The sequence below is a fragment of the Haemorhous mexicanus genome, chromosome 2, assembly GCF_027477595.1.
Source record: "Haemorhous mexicanus isolate bHaeMex1 chromosome 2, bHaeMex1.pri, whole genome shotgun sequence".
Lineage (NCBI taxonomy): Eukaryota > Metazoa > Chordata > Aves > Passeriformes > Fringillidae > Haemorhous > Haemorhous mexicanus.
The window spans coordinates 91,794,939-91,821,048 of NC_082342.1; the positions used below are offsets into that span (position 1 = coordinate 91,794,939).

At 40.2% G+C, this 26,110-nt stretch overlaps 1 protein-coding gene across 1 annotated transcript in view; it reads right to left on the reverse strand.

Annotated features, from left to right (window-relative positions):
- The window catches only part of AFF3 (ALF transcription elongation factor 3), a 277,772-nt gene that overhangs the window by 174,846 nt on the left and 76,816 nt on the right, over positions 1-26,110 (reverse strand). The window contains exon 4 of the mRNA XM_059840318.1: positions 3,427-3,471. Coding sequence (XP_059696301.1) covers positions 3,427-3,471 — 45 coding nt within the window. The remainder of the gene's footprint in view (positions 1-3,426; positions 3,472-26,110) is intronic.

Genomic DNA, 26,110 nt, shown 5'->3' on the forward strand with positions numbered 1-26,110 from the left:
CTCATGTTTCAACATTACATCTTTAACTTGATCATACCAGAGTTATTTACATTGAAGGCTCTCTTAGAAGTTCCTCTATCCTCAAAGTGTGTGCCTGCAGCTGGACAGAGAAGTCAGCACACTTTGAAGAAGCTGCTATAAATTAGTGCATGGGGTTAGATGAGGTTCAGGATTCCTGCAGTGATTATAAACCCTACAGGAGGCCTTACAACAGCTCCAATCTCAACAGGGTTACTGTCTTGTTAATCAACCTCCTTCAGGACTGGAAGAGGTTCTGTGCTTCAGTACTTGGGGGCATTCTCTGGAAGCTGCAGTTTTGTGCAGAAGGATCTGTCAGTTTACAGAGTTTACAGAGCTTTGACACATTTGGTAAAACAACATCAAAAAAGGCTACACTTAAGCTGGGGCAACCTGTGTTGCAGCAGACAGCAAAAAAACTATAAAATCTTTTCACAGTGAGTGCAACATCAGATTTGGTGATTTTAAAGCCTTGCCTAAACTGATTTGCAGTCCAGGTCCAGATGTTCTAGCCATGGCCACATGCTGGAACCAGAGGGTGACAAGATCTGTGCACAAACCTGCCTCTTCTCACATGCTGGGGGAAGGGAACACAGGGAAGCAGATGGAGCAGACCTGGGGCACACTTACTACTGCCCTCACTCTTGACTGTGGAAACATGGACATGCCATGGAAGTATCTGTTTCATGGAAAAGCCACAGCCTGATTTGTGCAGGGAACACATACCTAGAAAGAGGGGACATTGTCTGCTTTATGTTGTGCAAGAGACAGCCTAAATAGGGTGAAATGTTCCTTAAAAGGATGAATTTTAGGCATCTTCTTCCTTTTGCTGATGCTCCATACATTAGGAGTGGCCTTTCCCACAATAAACACATTCCAGCAGGTCAGCCATCTTTTCTGAGGGGAACAAAGTATTTCAGCTGCTGTGGCTTTTCACTGTCTGCCTTTGGGCACCTGTATAGCAACTTCATAGATTCTGTTTGAAAAGAAGCTAAACTTTGGCTTTATGATGTGAACAGCACCTCCAACAAAACCATGGAAATGGCATTCCTTATAAACAGTCTGTTTCAGAAAAGTGAAAAATCTGTGTTACAACTTCATGGATCGCTCAGGACAAAAAGGGGGCATGGAGAGGGATGGAAATGTCTAGATGCCAGTAAATTACAAAGTGAGGAGCAAAGGCACATTATTACTGTTGCTGTTTTCAGTAATTACCAGTAACAACAACAACTGCAGATCTGGATTTGTATTACGAGAGTACCTAAGCACTGCTTTTGTAATACACAGCAGTCCCTTGATGTAGAAAATCCAGTTTTCAGTACAAAAGAGAGAAGATGGATATATCTGACCTGACAAGAGTACTACAAGAAACAATTGGGACAAAAATGTTCAAGCATGAGAAACAGTGTAGAACCCCAACCTCATCACTAGTTTTCCACCACCCTTGGTAAAAAAAGAGCCCCTTAAGATTGGGAGGTAGCTATGGAGCTGATTGGGAAAGTTTTCAAGGCTCTTCACAGATGTGATGGGAAGCACTGGAGAAATTAGTTGATGTAAAACTTAGCAACATTTTGACATCACCAGTTAAGCTAAAAGTGGGATTTAATATGTTAGCATGGACTGGAGGCCTTAAAATCAGAGACACATAGCTGTACTTGATGTGACAGAGAAGGAGATGACAGTGGTGAGATGTGAAGACAGATGTCTCTGGGCAAGATGTCAAGCTAGGAAAATAATCTGTACAGCAGTATGAATGAAGGTGAGTAACATTGGATTTGTGAAAAACTAGGAAAGGATGCAGCAGCAAAGTGTGTAATGAGAATTCTGGACCAAAGACTTACACCCTTGAGAATAAAGAGCTTCAGTCAGAAATACTATAGAGTAACAGCCTGGAAGATTTACATGTAGTCTTGGACACAGAGACACAAGGGCAGGTCAGAATAGAAAGTGATGCCCAGGTTTGCAGACATGGAAGATGGGCAGATTGGTGAGGTTACCCAACATGAAGCTTGACAAAATATTTCTTGAGGAACATTCCAAAGGAAAAAAAAGAGAGAGCAGCAGCTGTGTTCATTGTTTTGGAGATGCATGTTACTATCTTTAGTCATACAGCACATTTTCCTTCTCAGATGGGGTCTCTTACATACCCATCTTCCTCTGAGTGGAAGGAATTGTGCCTCTTGTACATTTTTGCTTAATGGCATGAGCCAAACTACCGAAATTAAAGGATGGGTCAGTTTTTCTGACTGTTCATTTTAAAAGCCTTGCTTTAAAATGAAAATGGGAATCTAAGTGTGACATCACATCATGAATTCATAATATCTGCCACTAATTTGTAACAAACCAGCAGGGACTGTGACTTAGGCTTGTTGCATACGCACCTATGTCCTAACAAAGCCTACTTTGTAAATGTTAGCTAAGCAAAAACTCTGCCAGTGAAGTCATAAGCAATACATCATCATCACCCTTCCATAAACTCTTTGTCCAGTTTAAAAGCTGCATTTTACATATTGAGGGAGAATGGAGAAATGCCTTTAGAAACAACGGGCTTGATGCAGTGCTAACCTCCAAACCAAATATTTATAACCCTGTAGTTTATAAATCATCAGAAATATTTGGGGGGTGGAATATCCAAGAGGTAGAAGCACATACAGTAACAGGAAGGTTTTATCATTCCATCTACCTTGCTTTGTGTTTCAATCACTACTACATCAGGTTTTTAAGCATTGTGAATTATCGAATTATCATTTTTGAAAAAGAACCAAAATAACCACGCATTAAAATATTACAGAAAATTTTCATTGTTTATAAATATTTCTGCCACAGAAAATAATCAATATCCAAGTTAATTCAAGCCAAGATCTGTCTGGATGTGCATTAATTTGCTCCATAAAAATAAACTAGAAATTACAAAGATAAAAGAAATAATAATGAAATATGGAAATAACTACAGGTTTTGCACATTGTCATTATGTAATGGACATAATGAAAATAATGACATTACATAATTAAATCCAGGTGGAAAATGACCTTCCTAGACCTCCCTTCAAAATTAAGATTTTTGACAGTCATGATTAATGGAAACATGCACTTTGCATGGTTTGTAAACCTGAAACATCATTGTACATTTCAGTTTATAATTTATCCCATTATCTGCTTCTCCATGCATGAAGGTCAGCTGTACAGGCATAAAGTAGCAGTGAAATCCACAGGCTTTGAAAGCTTGTTCTCACAGATTTTTCAATTATTTTTCATGAGGAAATAATTTTTCCTACTTTTTCCTTAGAAAGATGAAAATCTAAAGGAAGAAAATTTTAACAGCAGTAATTGCAATATTCTTGTTATTCTCTTGTCTTTTCAGAGCAAACAAAATTGGAGTGGACAAAATTATTTTTTTAGGATTCCTACCCGCAATATTTCTTCAATGCAGCTGTTATCTCCTGTTCCACTGTCCTGTAAACAAAATGAGAAGACAGTTTGTTTATGTTTTAAAAAGAAATGACAAATAGGTCTGAGGACATGCTTGTCACATGAAATATATTCCGACCTCTATTACAGATTCAAAATGAAACTAAGTCTTTCCAGCATCTGAAAAGTTGCACTGCTTAAAATTCCAAAATTACTCCCTATCAGCACCACAGGAAGAGGCAATATTTATAGTGTTTACATATGATTGCAACATATTTCTATAAATTCAACAGACTTTTTTTCACACCACTTTTGGGTGCTGTTCCTGCAGTTTGGGCTGTACTGTGTATGAGTAAGCAGAAGCAAAGAAGTTATTGCATGTACAAGGATCCAATGTGCATTTATTTCTATTATGAAAATATCATCTCTCCACATCCTCTGTGCAGCAGAGCTCTGCAGTGAACTGTCTGTGCAAAGCCTGAGGATGCATAGGGCAGATGTGATGCCGAGGGGAGAGCTGCAGAGACTGCAACACAGGCAGCAATAAAAAAAAACTGGGCACAGCAGTTCTGAGAAGCTGTCATTTCCTAAAATGCCAAGTCTAAGGCCACCCCTGCATTGTGGGACTGAGGGCACAGAAGAATTCGACTCTCCCAAGCAGTATGACTCACTCCAGAGCTACTCTGCAGAGGGGAAATCAGAGATTTGGCAGGGCAGCTATTCCCCTGCAGGGACCATCCAGACGGTGCCTCACCTGCGTGCTCAGCCCGAGTGTTCACTGGGACCCAAACTTCTGTCAGCAAGGACGAGGCAGCATGAGACACACACCCCCCTCCCTCCTGCCTGCCCCCTGCCCAGTACCAGTCTGCTTGCACTGCCTAGCACACCTGGGAAGAGAGGGCACCCTTGGATGGAGGTACTGATGCCGAGGGAGTGCCCTACAACTCTCCACAAGATACAGGTGGCTGCTGCATCCAGCAAGCTGTCTGGGGATTTCCTTCACCACACTACACTCCCTGACAATTCCCCAAAAAAGGCTTTCTTCTTTTTGCAGAACAGAACTAACTCAGGAAGCAGGGGACTGGGGCTTGAGACCTTCCCATGTGGAAAAAGGGAATAGAAAAAAAATCTATCTGGTAATTACTGTACTCAAAGAGCTATCAGAAAGGTGAGCTTGGTCTTCTCTTGTTTTCAAAAAAACCCCTGGATGCTCTGAATTTTCAGGTGTGCACCTGGAGATATATCAAAGCAATTCGTTTTTCCAAACCACTGAGCTCTTCTCATCTGGAAATCAGACCTCTCTACCACATCTGTATTTGTGCACCCAAAAAATCACAAGGCATTTTCAAAAATGGGTACCTCTGCCTATGAAAGCCAAATGATTGCACTGACCAATTTGTGCAAGTCTTGGACACTTTTACCACCACTCCCCAGTCTGAGCTGAGGGACTGAGGATGTCTGGATCTTCAACTGCTTAAAGCAGCTTACACCAGCTGCAACCAAGGTCAGGAGAACAGCAGCCATGCATATGCAAAAGAACAACTTATGTTTTCTAATTTTTTGTGGCTGTTGTTTCATGCCAATTCCTAGAAAGTCGTAAGTGCTTTATTGCCTGCACTCCTGCTAAATCTTTGGTGAATATGGCCCTTGACAAACAAATTAATCACATCAACTCTTCTTGGTGAAACACAGTCCATCAGCTTTACAGTTCACTACAAATTACACCACTGATTTCAAAGGCAAAGGTACTAAACTGGTGAAGTCAGACTTTGAGGAATTACTCATATCTGATACAAGGATGCTGAAGAGAAGCCGCTGCCCTGAGCAGATAGCTGTGTTCTGACCTCAGACCTGCCCCCAAGGAGCTGCACAGCACCATATGGGATATTCCTGTCACAGGAGCAGGAGTGCAAGTGTTCGTGTTGCCAGTGAACCTAGCAAGATGGAGAGACACAACAATCTCTGTATATTTAATAACTTAAAAATTAATATTAGATAATTGCTATTTCTCTTGTCTCTGTGGGTTTCCATCTATTTTTTCCCTTTCCTTTCCCAAACCCCAGTTTGTTCACTTCTTAACCCACTAACAGTGGAGAATGCAAAACCCCCATCATGAGTGCCTTGTTTATAGAGCAACCAATTCACTGCCATCCTTAAGTTGTCTGTTCTAGTCTATTGCCATCTTACAGAGGGATGAGATGACCATATGATCTTATGCTGCATAGAGCACATTGAACATATGATAAAATGATGATCTCTCTTTCTCTGTGAGGATAAAAATACTGAATGTGAATTTGGCAGCAGGCTATTTCAGACTAGGATTAGGAACAAGCGTCTGTTACAAAATTAAATAACTCCCCTAGAAGTGTAGTGAAAAAGGCTGCAAGTACTCATCAGCAAGAAATTTTGCTTTCTGTTACCCCAGAACTAAAACTTTAGCTTTTCTTTCTAGCCCATCATCTCTCTGGGCAGGAAGTCAAAATCTTTTCACATCTCCCTCTCAATATCATCATGCATCATTTCAAAGGGTGAAAAATAGGCTGGAAACACCAAGCCAAAGACAAGATATGTGAAACTGATATAATATTTGTGGAAAACTCCCTCAATTTCTACATTTTCCTCTTTGTTTTTCATCTCTTGAGTGCCAAATGTAAATTTGATTTTTTTTTTGAGTATTTACGAACATCTTAACATTACTGTTGATATCAAACTTTCTAGACCGTCCACTACACCTCTACTGACGTTACAGAGGAGCACGCGCTGCCATGGAATCTGGCAAAGTGAATTTAACTCTGTGGACACAGTTTAACTTGAAAAAAAACCAAACAAAAACACCACAATGAAAACTGGCAAATGTTTCTTGAAATGTAAATGAAAAGAAGGGATTGCATTAGCTGCAGGGAGCCCTTGACACGCTATTTGCTTGGGTGGACTTCCCCATCCGAGCACTATTGCGTTGGTGGCGGCTGCGTGACGCGGCCCCTGCGTACGGCTGATGTCGGCACTGCTGGCAGGCTCTGCAAAGCGCCCCCTCCACCCTCCCAACAGCCACAGGGCATTCCTGCAGGAAACGTTTTAATCATTATTTTTTAAAATTAAAATTAAAACCGACTAAAGGTTTTGAGGCTGCTGGTGCAAACTAAGCTGAGGAGCTGCTCCCCTGTGTTTGTTCTGACACTGATGAACCCTTCTCGTTTGTCTTCCTCTCTGTTTTGCAATCTGTCATAACAAACTTGCCTCACTGAACCTCCAGCGGACCATCAGCAACATACCAGCAAGTCTTGAGGACCTGTCAGGGAAAGTGGACTCAGCCTCTTCTGTTGTTTTGATTTTTAAAGATTTTTTAAGCTTTCTGATGTTTACATTTTTGTAGCCAACTTTCTCACGCACTTTCTGTAAATAACTTATTGTTTTGCATTCTTTTATGGAAGAGGAGAAATTTGATGGACTGTTGGTTTGTCCAGTGTCATTGGAGAGGTGGCACTTTCACCCTCCAATCCACTGTCACTTTTAGAAAACTATAAATGTTAGAGTCAAAAAATAAACTTCCCTCTTCTTCACCTTGAAAGCAGCGGTGTGTGCGCTTGTGTTGTTTCGCGTCCTATAGTGACACTCTTCCCCCTCGGATGCCGTGCCCATCGTCCCTCGGTGAGCGGAGCCTGCGGAGCGCCAAGCTCCGCTCCCGGGGCGGCTGCCGCGCGGGCTGGCGGGGGATGCGAGGAGCTGCCGCGCAGGATACGGCAGCGCCTGCTCGAGAAATAGCCGGGAGCGTCGCGCTGCTGATAACACGAGCAGCTAATTACCATGCAAAGCACAGAGAACTGTAAGAAACAAGACTGACTAAAGGCTACATAGAATTCTTGGGAAACGGGATGTCATTTCGAAAAAAAAGCTACCTCTGTACAAATTTTGTTTCAGAGCATTATTTTTTCTTCCCTTACCAAGAGCATGGAGATATATAAAGAAACCTCTCTGAAAAGAATTGCCTATCTTGTGACACTTCTCCCTCCTTTAAATCTTTACGCTGAGGAAAGAAAGAAAAATCTTCTGCAAGAATCTATTTCCATTTTAGCCCAAGAGATTTTTATGATGCAAGCTTTTGGTGCTGTCATTATTTGGACTGTGCTAGGTGTTTTTACAAAGTGTCCAGAAGCTACTGGATTTTTGTCTTCAGTATCAATTAGGCTTGAGGACGATCTCCAGAAGCCTGAGGTACATACTCATCCTCTTCCCCTAAGTGGGAGCCAGGCTGGTTGTGTCACCTGCAGCCAGCAGCATGACAGTGGCCACCCCACGCTGCTCAGGCTCAGCACAGCACTGCTCACCCTGGGGCTGCAGGATTTCCCCTGGGGCATGAAGGGAAGATTTAGGCACTGAATGTTGGCAGGCAATAACCAAAATCCACAATGAAACAAAGCAGGCAAAGGGGGTGGGGGGGCGGGAATCCCACCTTGATGGACCTTAATCTGAAAGCATATTAGAAATGCTTCTTTGCCAGGCACACACATGCACATGCATATATGCAATATTTTCTATGCAATCCATTTGCTAGGAAGGAATATCCACGATGAAGAAGAAACTCCTTATCTTTTTACTTATCCATAGGTATGGCTTCTGCCTGTTGAGTTCAGGAGAACCATTACTCTCAAAGTTTCCCTTCAATCATTTCTCTAAAGAGATCTTAACACATTCAAGTTGTGGCATTTGCTGGAGTTTAACAGGGATTTGTGCCTGAGATCAGAGTTGTGATTTCTGGGGGTTCTGCAGAAATATAGCCAGGCTGTGGAAAGGAATTTTGGGAAGGTGTCATTTGCAGATGCCCAGGAAGGGTTTTCAGACATTCAGGGCTTAACTTGTAACTGACTTCCTTACATGTGCTCCAAAATGCTCTTTATGGAGTGGTTGTGCTGAACCCACACAGCTCTTAAAAAGAAAAGGCAGGACTTTGAACCTCAGGAAAGATGGCCTGGTAAAAAGATTAAACCTCAATCTAGTTAAAAACTGACCTTTTTGTCCCTCAGGAAATACCCACTTTTTGTAATGCTTTCATTCTGAATGGGGACCGGGGGGCAGGCTACCTACTTGTTGATTTTATCCCTTTGGCTATGCTTCCATTCAAAATGCAATTGTGTCACATCATTACCTTAAAAATGAAATTTTATGAACCACTCTTCAATTCAGTTGAGAAATCAAAATTTGATCAGGTCAAAATACTTCAGTGACAAATATTAAGAAATAAAATCTGTAACCATAGAATAATATATGGCCTAAATCAAGAACGGCCATTCTTGATTTAGGCCATACATTCAAGAATGGCCATTCTTGATTTAGGCCATATATTACATTTGAAATTTTACCAAAATATCAAATGTTTAACCAAAATACCAAACGTTTCTCTCCAAATTTTGGATTTTTTTTTACTTTAAGAAAACATTTTCTTCAAAAAAGAATGAAAATGGGTTTGCTCAAAATCAACATGGATGCAGACATTTTCAGTTCTGATAATCTGGGACATCCCACAGAAAAAGGACTGAGCAGGAAAAATCAGGACAGAATTAAAAATGGTATTTATCTTTTTTCTTTTACCTTCTCTAACAACAATAGCATTTTGATCTTGATGGGTGATACAAGACCTACCAGCAATGTTTCCACCCACATTTAGATGGATAGACTTCAGGGAGCCATGGCACACTGTAGTCACCCTCATTTCACTGGGTGGCATTAATAATGCTTGTGCCTTCTGTGAAGAAGACTCCTAATCTCTCCCTAAGGATGCAGGGCTGAGCTGTGTAAGGTTACACCAATGAAATAAAGAGACAGCTCAGAAAACTTGATTTTCTGTTCCTGATATTTGAAAGCTTTACTTTGCACTCATGCTATGCCTTACCACTAACTGGAGTGCCAGTGGCCACGGTCTGTTGGTACAGGAGTTTTCTCCTGTGCTTGGCACTGCTGTGAGTAGGAGCTGTTTCACTTTTACTACGAGGAACTGCTGACACTTCTTTAGACACAGAAAAGTGCAGGTGGGAGATGGGAAAGAGGAGCTAAATTTTCCTCAAGGTCTGTGTCAGAAAGCGTTGCACTAATTAAAGTCATTAAATCCATCTATTTCACAGTTGCTGTTAATAAACTGTTACCTTTAATAAACCCATCTCTTTTGAAATGGACCCATCATATTTTTATGGGGATTATTTTTCCTACTAAGGGATCTTGCAACACTGTTCTTGCTTCAAAAGGGAAGAGGAGTAGCTTTTAAAAAGACTTTATTTCAAGGAAAAAAAAGATCAAGTGATGAAAGTCATCTAGCTTTGCTTTAATGAAAGTATCAGTACTAATTGGGGGCCTCACTGCAACTGGAATATCATGATGCCCTAGTCTTGTACCAGGACCAGGAATATGTTCTGGCTAATTAAAGGAGATGAATCAAAAATATCTGTAGAGAGAGAGAAATGCCAAATGATCCAACAGACTTGCCGTGAACACTAGGAAAGAGAAGCAAGAGCCCATTTTACTCTTGATGAATGACAGAGCAGTGTTCTCAGCAGCTCTCCCAGAACTGAGGCAGAACAGCAGCTTTTGGAGAGCAAGACCCTCCAAAGAAAGACTGGAGAAGAGTTCACAGAGCCATAACCCAGAGTATCACAAGCCTTAGGTTGTGCTGGTCTTATAGCAGATCTGAGTCTAGGTGAAGATGGATGTACTGTGGATGTGTAAGTAAAGCCATTCACCATATTGTATTCTTGTTAAAAGAGCAAGGAAATGATGTTAGAGCATAACTCCTCCAATTTGTGCACATGGCCTGTCCCAGAGCTTGAGACATCATCTCCTGTCCATGCAGTGCCTGGCCTGCAGTAAATGTTGCAAAGCCAGGAGGAGAAAGTGAAATGATGCTGAAGGGCTGCCATCTGCATGGCTGCTGGGAGCTTCAGCAGAGCTCAGACTCCTACAGCCCAGCTGGGAGGGTATTTGGAAGGGCTTGGTCTGGCCATGTGTTGAGAGGTCTTCAAACTGGTGACATGGTCTGAGTCCAAGTCTCAGTGTCCACACCACAAATAAAATCAAGACAATTAAAGGCCAAGAATTCTTCTTAACCCTCCCCACTCTCTCCACCCCTAAGGGTCATTGAACAATCAATGACTGGAGCTGCTCCGGTAACATTTCATCTAGTAAAAGATGCTTGGGAGCCTCAAATGAAACCTACTGACAGATCAGCAGAGTGATTTTACAGGCTTTTACATTATATTAATAAAAATAAAATTCCAAACATGCCAGAATTACACTGTGACCCAGAACAATAAAGTGGAGCTGTAATGGAGACGAACTGCATTGCTCTATTAATAAAATATAAAGGTTTTATTGTTATTGGGAAAGATTGATTGCATCAAATCAATACCATGTCACAGTATATTAATGTTTTTCCTCACTAATGAAAAAACAGGGCCTGTTGTGATTACACTCTCCTACTACCCATTTGAAAAATATAATGGGCTGGTGATAATGAAGATTGCACCTTGCAATTTTACTCCTTGCTAGACGCTTGATCCTGGGGAGGTGCTAGTAAGTTACCTGTGCTTTCAGAAAAGTCAGCAGGAGAGGAAGGTATCTAACATATATGAAAATGCTGTCAAAACCCCCTGAATGGACTCCACAGCCCCTGCTTCCCACAGAAAAAAAAGTGGAAAAAGCCATTGGGGACCTCTGGAAGCGTCTTCAGCATGCTACATTTTCTGCAGTACTCTATGCATGCCCAAAACATGTCAAGTGACTGCTGCTTGACACAGTAGTGTATTTGTCAGAAAGTTTCCATTATGGAAAATAGAACCTTTTGGTTTTGCAGCATGAAAGGCTTTTTAGTCAAGCCACGAGCTTCTTCCCTCAGCCCGTGCAGTCCTTCAACAGCCCATCCAAGGAGCCTGCCCTGAGACCAGTGGAGAGCAGCTCTTCTCCCTGTTACATACCTGTCCTCCCTGCTGCACAGGTGGCCAATTAGTGTCAGCTGGAATGTGGTGTTTTAGTGATGTGGGCATTTGTCGGCTGGGACCTGGACTGAGCCTGATTGATTGCATTTCATATACTGTCTGTGCTTGTTTGGGGAGAATGTGTAACATCTGCATAATGGCAACAGTTGGAAAAACAGGTATTATGGAACTGTTGATATTTTTGTGAATTTTAACATGAATTTAGCATCAGCTAGTATAACACTGAATAAATTAAATGGATTACTTTGCCAAGAGATCCTTTAAAAGTGTTAATTAACGATAAATCAATAAAAACTATTCAACATGAAAATCAATTACATCCCTGTTTACATTATTTAACTCCAAACATTTCTGTTTTGTGTGCTTGTAATTAGCAAGCTATAAAAGCTGCCATAAATAGGCGCATAATGAGAGGAACTGTTTATAAATGATAATTGGTATTCATTCCCACTGAGCTAAAGGTTATGTGATTACAAACTGTTGCATAGAAAGGGTTAAATCTCTTACAGGTTGAGGGTTTTACAGTACACAGCTCTGGAGAAATCTTTCCCACAAAAGGCCCCTGATGGAAGAATGCCCCTGTACATGAGTCCTGATGGAAAGAGTAACATCTCCCAGGTGTTCCTTAAAGCCTACTTACATCCATTTAGGAAATACTGGGGAAAAAAAAAATCTAGCCTTTGGGTAGTGGCAGAGGCAATAAGAAAAAACCAGAACCTTGCACGAGAAATTCAATATTGATAAAATTCATGGTCCAAACAACATCTCTACAAAGTCCAAAGGAAAGATACTAGCTCTGAAATGCTACCAAAAATCTGAATGACCATCCTGTTAACAAAGCTGAGGACAGGCCAAAGGACACAAGGGTGTTTTCTGTCATGATGGGGTAATAGGGATGTCACTCCACTCAATACCTCCTTCAAAGATTAAGACAAAGGCTTTCACAGAGGGCTAAAAGAGGATTACAGGATCATGATTACAGGATCTTCCAGCAGCAGGCAGAAGCCCAAAACACTGAGCAGCAGCCTGTAGCTCCAGAAGGTAACACTGGATTATTTCCTACAACATACAGAGATAAAAAAACTTTCCTGGGGAGAAACAACCTCTCACTAATCCCTAATGCTGAAAGCAGCCTTCTCAGTTTTAGAGACTGAGACTGATCTAAACTCAACAGGTAAATAACTCCCATGATTTGGAGACCAGAGGCTTTCTGCTAATGGCTTTTGCTAGTCTAAGGATGTCACCAACATCTGACAGTTTTGGCTTTGACAGTGTCTCCTCCCCAGGAAAAGAAACCTCAACCTTTCACTGTAACTGCTACTGTGAGGGGAACAAGCATCAAGAGCCCTTGACTGAGCCAGTCTGACCAGTGAGCATCTGGTGATAAAGACAACAGAGTCAAATGACCTATCTGCAAATCCAGAGCTAGACTCTATTTCTACCTTGCCTGGGCATAGGTGATATTGCCTTGCTTTGCCTTGCTTTGCCTTGCCTTTCCAGTGATTTAGAACACTTACATTGCACGGCTTTCCCTGACTTGCACAGAATACAACTGCTTCACAGAATAGACAGATTAGAAATGAGTTTGAAAAGAATCTTTAATGTGTAAGGAAGAGAGCCTCACATGGTTTTGACAACGATAGCTCAGTCTCATTGCTAAGAACACAAAAACCATATTCTGGTCATGGCAATTATGACCTGGACATCTATCTGCCCAAGAGGGTTATAATTTGCTATTGAAAACCCAAAGCATTATCAATGAAGAAAAACTATTGTATGCATCTGTATCTTTAAATCAATCCTTTGATGCCTCTGGTCAGCTCAGGTGGATTCTCTTAAAGCCCACACGGAGGCTGATAAATAGCACAATTCTTCAAGCTGCAGTGAAAACCTTGGCAGAGTTTTATTGTGCTTTCAGCATTCCTGAAAGTCAAAAGAAAAATCCAGGCCTACTGTGGTCGCTGACAGACTGACGGGAACACATTCACTGCAAACCTACTGAAAGCAGTACTTTCTAAATGTATTGCAGTTAATAGGACCCATAAAATTTCAACTAAAATGTCAGAGCTGGATGTCTTAGAGCTCACAGATGTAAGTTCCTTCCTGTTAGGAATGTACATGACACCATGATGACATCAAGGTATAAATATATATACCAACGTATACATACATATGCATGTATGTATGTACATGCCACACAAAAAAACTCTAAAAGTTTCCCAGAAATGCCCAAACTAACCAAACAAGTTTCAAATCTTATCAACAAAAGCCTTACTATGGGAATCAATAAATTCAGCACATCTATAAAGTTGCAGAATAGAGAAATACCTTCCTTATTTTTTCCTGCCCTCTCTTTCCCAAATCCCACTGAAAAAAAAATCACCACTGATTCACTGCAAGCCCATATCAGTTCTCTTTTTTGGGAGCTAGGCAGGAGCCAGGCACTGTCCCATGCTCCCTCACCTCCAGAGTGAAGATATCTCCACACCTGTAAAACCATCCATCCCAGGGAGTGGCAACTTCCCAGCACTAGTCCATGCTTTCCTGTGGGCTCCAGAAGAACATCCTACTTTTTGGGCAATCACAAACACAAGGAGCAGGAAAATAAATGATGTCCCAGGTTTGGGGGAGAGTTGCAGGTAGTTCTCAAGTAGTTGTATTGTACTTGTTAACATTTTTTGATGGAAGCCACACTGGTCCTTCAGTCTTGGAGGACAAAAGGTTTGCTTTAAATGATCCTAGTTCTTTTTCTTTTGGCTTTCCCTTTTCATATTCTCTCAAGGTATCCACTTTTGCAGGGGATATTGCATCTAAATGTCACAATGCTTTCTGATTTTCTTTTTGCTGCCAGTGTTACAAGTAACAGTGAAATATAGAAAGAAAGCAGAAAGAAAAACTGGTCTCAGCTTTCCCAGATTTTCTGTCTGGAAAAGCATGTTTGACCTTCCAGTAAGCACCCATTTCCCACCTGCTGGCATTGAGCCCTCCCACACAGCTAATGGACCACCATGTCTTAAAGGAGTTTGTGAGTTTTCACAGAAAGGTTATGTTGCCCTTAGGTTTGGTTTGGGTTGATTTCCAAAACTTTCACTGGAAAGCTTCAAAAAAGCCTTTAGGATTTTTTTTTTTCAACAATACTCCACTTAAAAACAGGTTATTTGGTCTCTGGAGAAAGAAACGTTCAGTGTAGCCCCATTTCATTTTAAATGGAAGCTAAATGGAGAGAAAATCCCTAATACTGCTTACAGACATTTCCATCTAGGTCAAGTACAACAAATCTGCATTTTTGAGCAGCAGAGCCAGCTCTCTGTCCCTGTTGAAAATGGCAGGTCTTGTGGCACCCTGAATTATAACAACACATACAGAAAACAGGAGTGCAGTTGGAAAGCCTTTCAGCTGAGAAGCCACATGCTTCCCTTTTGTTATGTGATCTTGATGAATTTATTTCAGTGGCTTTTATTCATGTTTCAGGGCGTTGAATTCTTTAAACTTGTTAGTATTTTCCCTTTTTTATTGTTCTCTGCCGTCCTTTGCTGGTTTATTTTATTCTTTTGTTCCCCAGTGTAACTGAAGGTAATGCAGTCCTGAGCCTATTACCCTCAGTCACTTTGATCTGGCAGTGGATATCAACAAAGAAGTTATTTGTTCTCAACACATTAAACCCTTCTGTGTAGCTTTTTACAAATTCTGTTATGCAACTTTGATAGGGCCTGGAACGAGTTGTCAGGTAGGGAAAGGCAGGGGAGCACAAAGATCTCTCCAAAAGCCAGGCTATGAATGGTGTCATCTTGCTGCTTCACTTTCAAAGGTGGCTCATAGGGGTTTGTTGAATAGGAGTCGTTTGACAGCAGACATCTGAATTTGTATCACAGTCTCTAAGACACCTTTATAAGAACTTTGAATATCTTAGTTGACTCCTGAGGATCAAAGCTTCCTATGTAATAAACCTATCATGGGTTACTCAGGGAGATTTTCAGCTTTGGTAACAATGGCAGCTGATTTGCCTCACATAAAAAGCTACCAATAGAATGGAAGGGTTGTGATCAATACTTTAACTAGCAAGATAAAAATCTATCTGAAACCCAGGAATTACATTATGGTCTCATCATTTACTTCATAAACCATCTCCTATAATTTGAGGGCACACATGCATTAAGTGTTGCTTCAAATACATTAAATTTTGATTTTTCAAATCAGAATACTAGAATAGTAAGTAGAATTGGCAGCATAAATGAATATAATGAATAAAACACAAAAAGCTCTTGGCTGGCTTTTGAATATAGCATTAGAAACAGAGAAACACGCATTGTTTTACAGTGAACTACATTAAATATATTTGTTATGGGTTTGAAATACTCCAAATTATTTGTTATGGATGAGAGAGGATGCTCTGCATTTATGATAGATGATACCACATTGTCATCAATTGTCATGCTTTGTTTATAGGACTGAATAATTTGTAATCATCAGATTACTATGTTTAGTCTGCACTCTTTTTTTTTTTTAGAGTGCATTAAACAGATCAGATCCTTGTATCTTTTATTTATTTGTTTGTTTATGAAGGGAATGACGAGGGACTCATTCTCCTGAGAATTAACTATTTGATGAAGGGTTTAGAGTTTCAGGTCCTGGTTCTCTCCTGTTGGAGAGGAGGAAAAGGCAAAACTACACTTGGGACCTGATTTTTATTTGTGTGCCCATATTGTCACATAAGGACATCAGGCAATAACACCAGAGAAAAATGAAAATGCAAAAGGCCACATATATTCTAAAGGCTTCCGAAAGCTCTCTGTTTCCCTCTCCCCAGCCATACTTCCAGAAGCACTTCCAGAATGTTTTGTGTGCAGATGCCACTACAAGTCCCTTGTAGCCCAGTGATATATTTGGGCAGGTAGAAGATGGGGAAGCCACTCCAAAACACAGATTGTCCTGCACCGTTTGCAGCAACAGGTATTTTGCGAGGAACAGAACAAAATGTTCTTGGCAAAACCCTCTCTTCTTCATGATTCTTTTTCTGCTGGAAAATTACAACTATGAAACAAGATACTCTAACAAGGGTTGCAGGCAAAGACTTTTAACTGTTTCTGTGCAGGGGAAGGCACAGACCTGACAGTCAAGAACCAGCTGGTCACTGTTGCCTCTGCCTTAGGGGCTTACTGGGAAAATCCCCACTTAAGAGCAGCTCCTGCCTAGTATAAATTTTATATACATTTATGCTAGAAACACAAGGGGATTTTAAACAGTTGGACAGTCAACAGTTATGGGCTGAATACCTGCATCACTTTATCCATAGGGACTGTCTAGACACAGCAGCCTGTCTGCACAGATCACCCACATGGGTCTCAGGCTCTGTTACCCCTCACCCACTGCCCCAGATGCCTCGTTGACAGCACCTAAATATAAATTCAAGATACAATGGGATTGCTCATTCCTAGAAAATAATTGCAAAATCAAACCACTGCCTTTGAAAAGGTGTGATATTGGTTCATTTGCTACCCAGAATAACTGTACCTCTAAGCTAAAGAAGAAAATAAGAGCAAAAATGAGACAGAAGCCAAGCTTACATTTTCATTCTTATCTCTCTGTGCCAACACTGTCTCAGAGGTTCCTGCTTGCATAGCAGCTGCTGAATTGCTACAGTTTACTGTCTAGCATATTAAAATAAACTAGCACTGATTTTGGCAATTTGCATAAATGGTTGATTGATCTCTACAGCAGAGACAGAAGCTCTTCTTCTGTGTCCACATGTGCATCAGACCTCTCAGCCTCTACAAGGACTAACCACGGCAGAGACTGCTGTGTGAACCTACCCAAAGCCAACCATTGTGTCTCACTAGGGTTCACAGCTCAATCAAAGCTACCAACACAAAAGATGCAACTTTTGAAAGTGGTATATCCTGCTATTTGTTCACAAGGAAAAGATTAAATCACAGAATCACTCTGATCTTCTGGACTTGCTCCAACAGACCTGTGTGCTTCCTGTGCTGGGACCCCAGAGCTGGATGCAGGGTTCCAGGTGGGGTCTCACCAGGGTAGAGCAGAGGAGCAAAATCCCCTCCCTTGCCCTGCTGGCCTCACTGCTTTGGATGCAGCCCAGGATACAGTTGGCTTTCTGGACTGCAAGCTCATATTGCTGGGTCACATTGAACTTCTTGCCAGCCAGCATCCCCAAGTTCTTCTCCTCAGGGCTGCTGTCAATCCATTCATCCCTCCACCTGTAGTTGTGCTTGGGATTGCCCTGAGCCAAGCTTGCACAGGCCCACCTCTCAAGCCTGTCAAGGCCCTTTGGGATGGTACCCCTTCCCTCCAGCACACTGCTGCCAGCACACAGCTTGGTGTTGCCAGCACACTTGCTGAGGGTACACTCAATCCCACTGTCCATGTCACCAACAAAAATGTTAAACAGACGTCTCGACTGGAAACAGTCTGAAATAATCTGCATTTGGTATGCAAGCACATTACCATAAAGCTTGTATAGCACCTCACAATCTAGATATGTATTGGTATACATAATTTTAAATACAAGATATAGCTACAGTTCTATATGGGCAACACTACATATTTTTAGGAAGGATAACAAAGAATACACTGTGCAGCATAAAGGGTTGGAAGCATTTTAGGTAGGCAGGATGGAACTCCCTCTGAAAATTACAGTACCAAGTGAAATAAGAGAAATCCTAACAAACTCTAATACACACACATGCACACACACTCTCAAAAATCTACAGTGGGTATTCTGCAAACAAACATAAGATCTGTCCACAAGATCTCAGCTTTTCAAAATCAAGCCTGCAGACATCAAGCCTTCTCAGGCTCAGTCCTTCACAAGAGGGGAGCCAAGGCACAGTGTGTGCTGGAACAGTATTCCCAGGGCTTCCACTCATAGCAGCTGGGTCCAGCCAAGGAGAAGAGGTTTGCAAGTACTCCATAGGAGCTCTCCAAACAACAGTCTGCCACTGACGCCCAGAAATACCTCTACCACATTTGGGGACCAAAAGTAGCCAAATGTTTCTGTCTGCTCACCCATTACTTGCACAGAATCATGTAACACTTGCACATGGTGTTACAAAATGTTCCCATAATTTATTTGCCCACAAAATATGCAACAAGGAAAATCTATGGAGTATATTGGAGGCTGATGAGCAATTTCTTCAGAAATAAAAATCATAGCTAAATTTGGGATCTAATGTTCCAGATGAGTAGCACCACCTCAAAAATCAATCTGAAATGCTGTAGAATTAGATATAAGAAAAAACTTTTTCTTGCACACTGATGCTTGCTTTAGTGTCTGCTAGACTTCTTGAAAGGCATAGAGGATGGCTTTGGAAAGGGGAAGGAAAACAAGATCAAACATTTCCACATCCTATCATAATGACCAAAGAAATCTCTATGTCATCTTATTTTACATGCTCTCACAAAAAGTTACCTGAGTAACAAGTGCATTCCCCCAGCAAGGCAAACAAGATCTTAGACTGGTTTCACTCTTAAGGCTGGATATCACTGCTGCTGAGCAGATCTACTACAGGGAGAGTGGAAGAGGGAATGTAGGTGAAAGGATGGTTTGTGCTCATTAAGGGTCTAAAATGTAGTATTTGATACAAAAGCAGTGTGTCTTCTGAGACAAACCATAAAAATACAATAATTATAATAGTGTATAATTTACCAAAATATTTTGACATTTTTCCAGAGATAGTCTGTTTTCTGGTATTTGCATACCTTTGACTCTATAGGCATGTATAAGCACTGAGGAAAAGACAGCAAGTAATTATTTACTGATTAAGGAGTGGATGGGCTTGAAGTTTCAAACATTAGCATTCCTATTTCACCCTCATCCTTCCAGATGAGGAAGAAGAAGACATGAAATAGAGTGTTCTCAACTCCCAGAGATTCCTAATTCATGGCATTATTGCCATGAACTTCTCCTCTTTGTTCTTTTGACTCACTGCCATATCCTGGTAAGCCCAGGTCAGCCATGCTCAACTCACATTCACTTTGCTGAGGTGGTAAAGGTTACACAACTCCAATTTTTTTTTCCATTTCTAAGAGAAATGAATCCAAACTCAGCTAATTTGTATACAGCTCCAGGCAATATAAACATGGCTGGTTAGAATCATTTATATAGTATAAGCCTTTGTACTCCATACTTCATGGAAGTTAATAAGTAGGTGTCAAACTCTGAATTAAAATTCCCAGAAGAGGACACAGCACAAAGGACAATAAAAATGATTTTTAAATAATCATAGGGATAAATAGCATCCACTTCTGACAAATGTAAGTGCTGGCATAAAATGTTATTAGGCTACAGAGATTTTCTTTTGTTCAGGAAGTATGTTTTATTCTCCAGCAGTGTCATTCATCATCCTAATGAGCCCTCAAAATGTAAATTAAATAGCAAAGACTGATTCATTCAAAAACATCTTTGTGCTGTGTGTAAAACCTTTTTTCTACTTTTATCCTTATATATTGGTCCATTCTTTCATTACAAAATAACCCCTCAGCCCATGTATGCTGTAATGACCAAGTTCAAGCAAAGCATATTTTCAGTAAACACTGTTTATTCATTGCTGCTGTTGGCACAGTAATTAAAACAAAAAAAAACCAAAAACAAACAAAAAAACCCCAAACAAAACAACCCCCCCCCAAAAAAACCCAAAAACCCAACAAACCAAGCAACTGACCAAAAAAAACCCCAAAACCACAACTTTTTTTTAAAATGTTGTGCTCCTTAAATTATATTTGATCCAGAAAAATCTCAGAAACCTGTGTGTGCATGTGGTTTTTGTTTTATTCAGTGTCACATAGTACAGGGAACCCTCAATGGAAAAGGATTAGTCGAAATTTCAAGCAGCTCTAATTTACTGAACCAAATACATTAACAACTAAGCAAACACCACATTTTTGCTAATGGCAGAAAAAAAGAAAAGAATCCAGGGTCATGAGCTAAATTAGTTCAGATTTCTTGTTATCTGTTGATAAGGACATTACACATTCTTACCAGGAATGTAGAAAAAAGGTTTCATACTTGACCTGAATTTATGCATGAGCACACACACAACAGCAAGAGCGACAAGGAACAGGGCTTCTCTGGAGCCAATCCAAACAAAAATACAACGGGAATGGAAAAAGCCACAGCAAAAGCATTCCTGGTTTTGGTATGATTAATCTTCAGTTATCTTGTTCTCTGCCTCTTTCCTTCTCTTTCTCTTCCTCTAATGCTTCTCAAAAACATCTTCTGCTTATTTTGTGTCTATATATGTTTCTGTGTTTAAAAAATGCAGATGAAAATATTGAGAGAGGAAAGTTTGCCTGATGACAAGAATGCTGTCATTAAACTGCATATGGAAGACTTAAAACCCACAAATCTTCAGAATAAATTATATCAAACCTCAGCAATCAGTGACATTATGCTTTTATAAGGTCGAAATGTTGGAGCAAGACACGAGGGATTACAATGAAACCATCCAGCTGTGAATGAGGTAAGTACATGTATGGTGTCTTGCTGCCAGGGATCCAAAAAATGGCCCTAGACCAATACTCCTTTTATTGCAAACCCAAAGAGAGCTGAGTGATGCATTGGCATAATTGAGTTAGGAGAGCTTAGAGACGGGGTTAAGTGTTACAACTTTTAGCTAGAATATCTTTGATGACAGGTGACCTTTTGTAGGGTTTCTTCTGAAAAAGTTAAAATGGTGATTTATGAAAGTTCAGCAAAGGTTCCATACTGCAACTGTTAGAGAGACCATATGTAATTAGGTTAAACTCCACTAAGGAGAAAGAAGAATAAAAAAAGATCAGTATTATGGCATGAAATATTATCACTTAAGAAAATTAAGCATCATGAACCCTAGCTGAGAGAGCTTAACAAACCATCTATCATTTATCTTTGAGTGCTGATTCAGAAATCAGACCGGCATTCACAACTGCAGTGATTGATTAAAATAAATGCATACAGTATAGTACTTTATAAATGAAGACAGTAATTTACAAATTAAGTAAAGACTTTATGCCTGCAGAATAAGCTGCTGAAGCTGAAATTATATCTGAAGATACTTCAAACACTCAACATGTCACAAAGAGTCGCATGATGCAGCAGCATCTGAGTTTATACTTTGCTCAACTAATCTTCAAACTCAAGAGTATCTACTAGATACAAAGCTGCCTTTCACATCCTTGTGCATATATGATACATGGAGGTGCCCTACCTGTATTTTTCCTAACTACTCTTTTTACTGATGTATCTAAGTACCTCTTATTACCTCATTTTTTTACATGACAGTCAAAACACCGATCCTTGGATCCTATATACTGCATCAAATTAGAGTTTTTCCAGCCAGCTGTCCAAAACTGAAGCACAAAGTTACAGAGAGTCCAGAAAAATCATACTGTTAGACTTTAGTACAGCCAAAAAAGTGAGAATAGAGAAAATAAAAAAATAAAAACTCTTTATTCTGACTCTCTATCAGCCAGAAAACAATGCATTTCATTATGGTATTATAAGGATATTGTAGATTCACTATTTTAAAGTTCATCCACAATACCACAATTTTAATGGCATAATTAGAAAAGAACAGGTTATAACAGCTTTTTTGTTTGCTTTTCTCTTCTTCCTTTTCTCTTTTTCCTTTTCTCCTTTTCTTTTCTTTTCTTTTCTTTTCTTTTCTTTTCTTTTCTTTTCTTTTCTTTTCTTTTCTTTTCTTTTCTTTTCTTTTCTTTTCTTTTCTTTTCTTTTCTTTTCTTTTCTTTTCTTTTTTTATCAGTGTAAATTTGATTTATAAAATCTAACAGAAATAGCAACAAAGGAAAAGTTAATAGAACTGATCTGCCCTTAAGGCTTGCTCCCAACAATCCTGGCTTTCTTCAGTATCACAGAAGCCTCAATGCTTCCAGCAGCAGATGGAAAGGCTACATGAAAGTTAGCCATTGGTGTCACACAGAACTTACAACCTCTGCTCTTCCTTGGCACTTGCAGCCCTTTAAAACACACCCTAAAATAAGTGTTGTCATTTGGGGCCCAAGTATGGTCCTGACCAAGACTGGACTGTTATGCAGAGTTCATCTTGTTGGCAGTGATTACAATGCTGACAACAATGACGGAGGCAAAATGGATCAAAACACAAAGAAAGTAGCAGAATTAAACTTCTCTGTGGAAAATGCTCCCAGCTCCCCTGAGCTCATGTGTTCTGTTCCACAGCTGATTTCATGTACTGCTGCTTGTTACATGGGAGCTCTTTGTAAGTCTGACTCTGGCAGCAGTAGCTATGGCTCCTTCATTTCAGTGGAGGGTTTTCTAGATTGCACAGACTCCAAAAATGACTATTACAAAGGGAATTGGGCAGCAAAGAGAAGGAGTGAGAAGAAAAAAAAATACAGTGCGTTTAACAGCTTTTGCTGTCCTGGAAGTCACAAACCTCCTCCAAATATCCTTTTTACAGCACAAAGCAGTTAGAAACAAAACCCATCAAGAATGGGTAAAATGTGAATGCTGAAGACTAAACAGATTTGGAGAGTGATGAAGGATGCAAATGAACACTGAATATGTCAGACGACTCTTTTTTCCTTACTACAGTTGACACTGTACTCACCTCACTTTTCCATCCTATACTTGCATGTTTTGAAATGAGTGCTCACAGAATTAAAAACATGGATCCTGCTTCAAGTACCATGCATGTAGTTAATTCAGTGATAAATTACACCTGATAATATATTCCTTGAAATAATTTTAATATGCTTTCTGTCTATACATGCCATTTTCACTGTATCTACACTTTATTGAAGATTTTCCATATGTTGAATAATTGTATGAATGTATATATGCATGCTAATGTTTGAGGGGTACTGCAAATATGTGTCTAACGAGTCTTAATTCAGTCAAAAAAGAATATGCTGTATTATTTGAGAAATAGTTCAGGACCATAAAATGAAACATCAAATCACAGTGCATGGAAGAAAATTAAGATTGTCATTAAGATTGCCATTGCCAAAATTGAGCTGTTCCTCAGTTCTGAAGAGCAGCTCAATTTTGAGGAATTCATTTTCAAGTAATTTTGTCCAAAAACAGATAAGTTAGCAGAAGGCAAGAAGCAGGTTCTGTCCCCAAAATATTTTGCCATTGAAGTGGACGCAAGGAACATCATGCAGAGAGGAGCAAAACATACTAGAGGACTGAGTGGGCTGGGGACTGGCTTGGACTTGTCAGCCTTTCTAGAGTTAATTTTAGTAAATAAACATCTCAGTGGATGCTGCAGGCTAGATGAATTCCCTGGAGATCCTGAATAAGGAAAGAAGTGTGACCTTGAGGGTCATTTCATCAGAGCTCCATTGTCCACAGTGACAGGCAGAAGATCAGGAGACACAGTGTCCCCACTGGAGCAGGGAATTCAGCTCACCAGGGACAAGTGAAGAAGAGAACGGGAGCAAGCTTCTCAGTGCCCTTGAGGGGGAAAAGAAGAAATATAACTCTGATCTGGTAGATAAGAAATGGGCTGAGGTTGCTGGTGGTCTTTGTGAGGGGTGTTTGCAAGAGCAGGATGAAAACACCTTGCCATGAACCAGGAGATGAGACACACCAAGCCAGGAAACCGGCAGGGCTAGATGTGCTCTGTGAAGGCAAAGACCCTCATAAAGCATGAATCAAAGAGAAGCAGCACACTGGCTTGCTCTCAGGTGCACAGGATGAGAGGAAAGGAAGAATCAGATAGTTGCTGCAATACTTCCAGCTGAAGGACATCAGAAACTTCTTTTTTTTCCTGGCTGATTTCCACTTACTGCCTGATTGCCCCGGTTTTTGCAAAGCAGTTGCAATGATTTAATAAAAAGCAGTTTTGCCACAGAACCATTAGCAAACTGAATCTCTAATATTTCCTCTCCTGTTGAGCGACAGGTCATTCATTGGCAAAATCCATTTTCTCCCAGACATGACAGTACATGTGGCAGAGTCTGGCCCTTTGTAACATAACACTGATAAAAGCAGAGGCATTTCTAACTTTGGCTGCAACCCAGTCCTACAGTCATGCTCATATGTTCGTGCATTTCATTAAAGGTGATGCATGAAATCACTTAGTGTACTTGACTCCTTTAAATACCTTGACAGAGAGTTAAGTAAATTATGAGTTGTTTTTCTGTATAACCAAGAGCCATATCTGAATATACACACTCATGTGGCATTAAATTCGTATGTATGCAATTAAGAATGATTGTTTTGATAAATTTAATTATGTGACTCTTGTACTAAATTTTTTTCATGAAAAACAGGCAAGAGAATAAACAAAATGGTATCAAATAGCCCACTGCCTGAAGGCTGTAAGAAACAATCTATACAGAGACTTTTAAAAATACAGGCAGTATTTTTGATAAAATTACGTGCCAGTTCAAGGGCCACTATTCTTCTTCAGCACACACAGTCAAGTCTTCTGGAATTCATGACCGCTCAAAGCCTTTAATGAAACTTGAGCACATTAGTCAGAATAACCTAATCGCTCCGTCTTTGAAGATAAACTCCACTTTTCTTGCTTGTTCCCACATACAAGGAAATGCAGAGACACTAGAAGTGTCATCATCCTGTAAGACACTTGCTATTAAATCTATTCTCAATACAAGGCTGACCTGAGGTACGTTTCAGAAATCTTTCTCTTTGTCTGCTCTAATCCATCAGAATACTTTCAGGTAAAACTACCACATTTATACATCAAAACTGCATTTTTTAAGTAAGGCTGTCACTTTTAAGGCATGCATCTTTTCAGGAAAATGTCAGGGATGTTATACTTGGGTGTCCTTCTGCCCAAGAGGCCAACAGAGCCTGAACAATGAAGCAAACAAGACAGCTAATCAATAGCAGTCACAGCACTATTTTTTATCCTCCAACATCTTCATTTTCGAGTTGGTACACATCATTACAATAGGAAAACAGGACAGTCAATCTCCATTAAGTTCAAGCACTGCATGAAAGAATTAATTTGGCTGCCTTAAAATGATGATACAACTGCATGCCCTTAAACCTTTTAAATTTATACTAAATTTAAAGAAACTACTTGGATAGGCAGATTGGCTAGATATGAAGGAGGGGGATATTGACTTGTTTTTTCCCGTTGGCATCATGTATTTCTTACAGTGATGACTTCTCTGAGCACTGGAATATATCCTGTAATTTTTTTTAAGGCTTTGGTATAAAGCAATTTCACAAGTACCTGTGTAACTAATCAGATTGAAGGTTCATGATGCCAATTTCTCAGAAGTATGTCAGTGGCACTGAGTCTTGTTGCTAGCTCTAAAAAATATCCTTTAGATTTGGGATTTTCAAGGAGCCCAGGGATTTAGTTGTCCATAAGCCATTCATATACGAGTGATGAGGTCAAAACTCCCTTTGGCTATTTTGACAAATCCATTTCAAGTAACTACTCATTTTCACATTTAATTTGAGTTCAAAGCAGTCAAAGTTATGATTCTCCCCCTCCTCCACGTCGACTGCTTTCCGTATCTGGCACTGAACACTGACCTTATGTCATTTGCACCTGTATGCATATATGCATATGAATACACATGCAAACACATACAGGCAGAACCACTGAAATGGGCTGGCATATGGCAGGAACCCTTGCTGGTGCTCCAAACACATATGCTGGAACTTGCCACAGAGGGAGGGGGGTAAAAATGAAAAGCATGCAGAGACTTCTAAGTCTCCCTCCCCATACATCTGTTAACATCCTTTT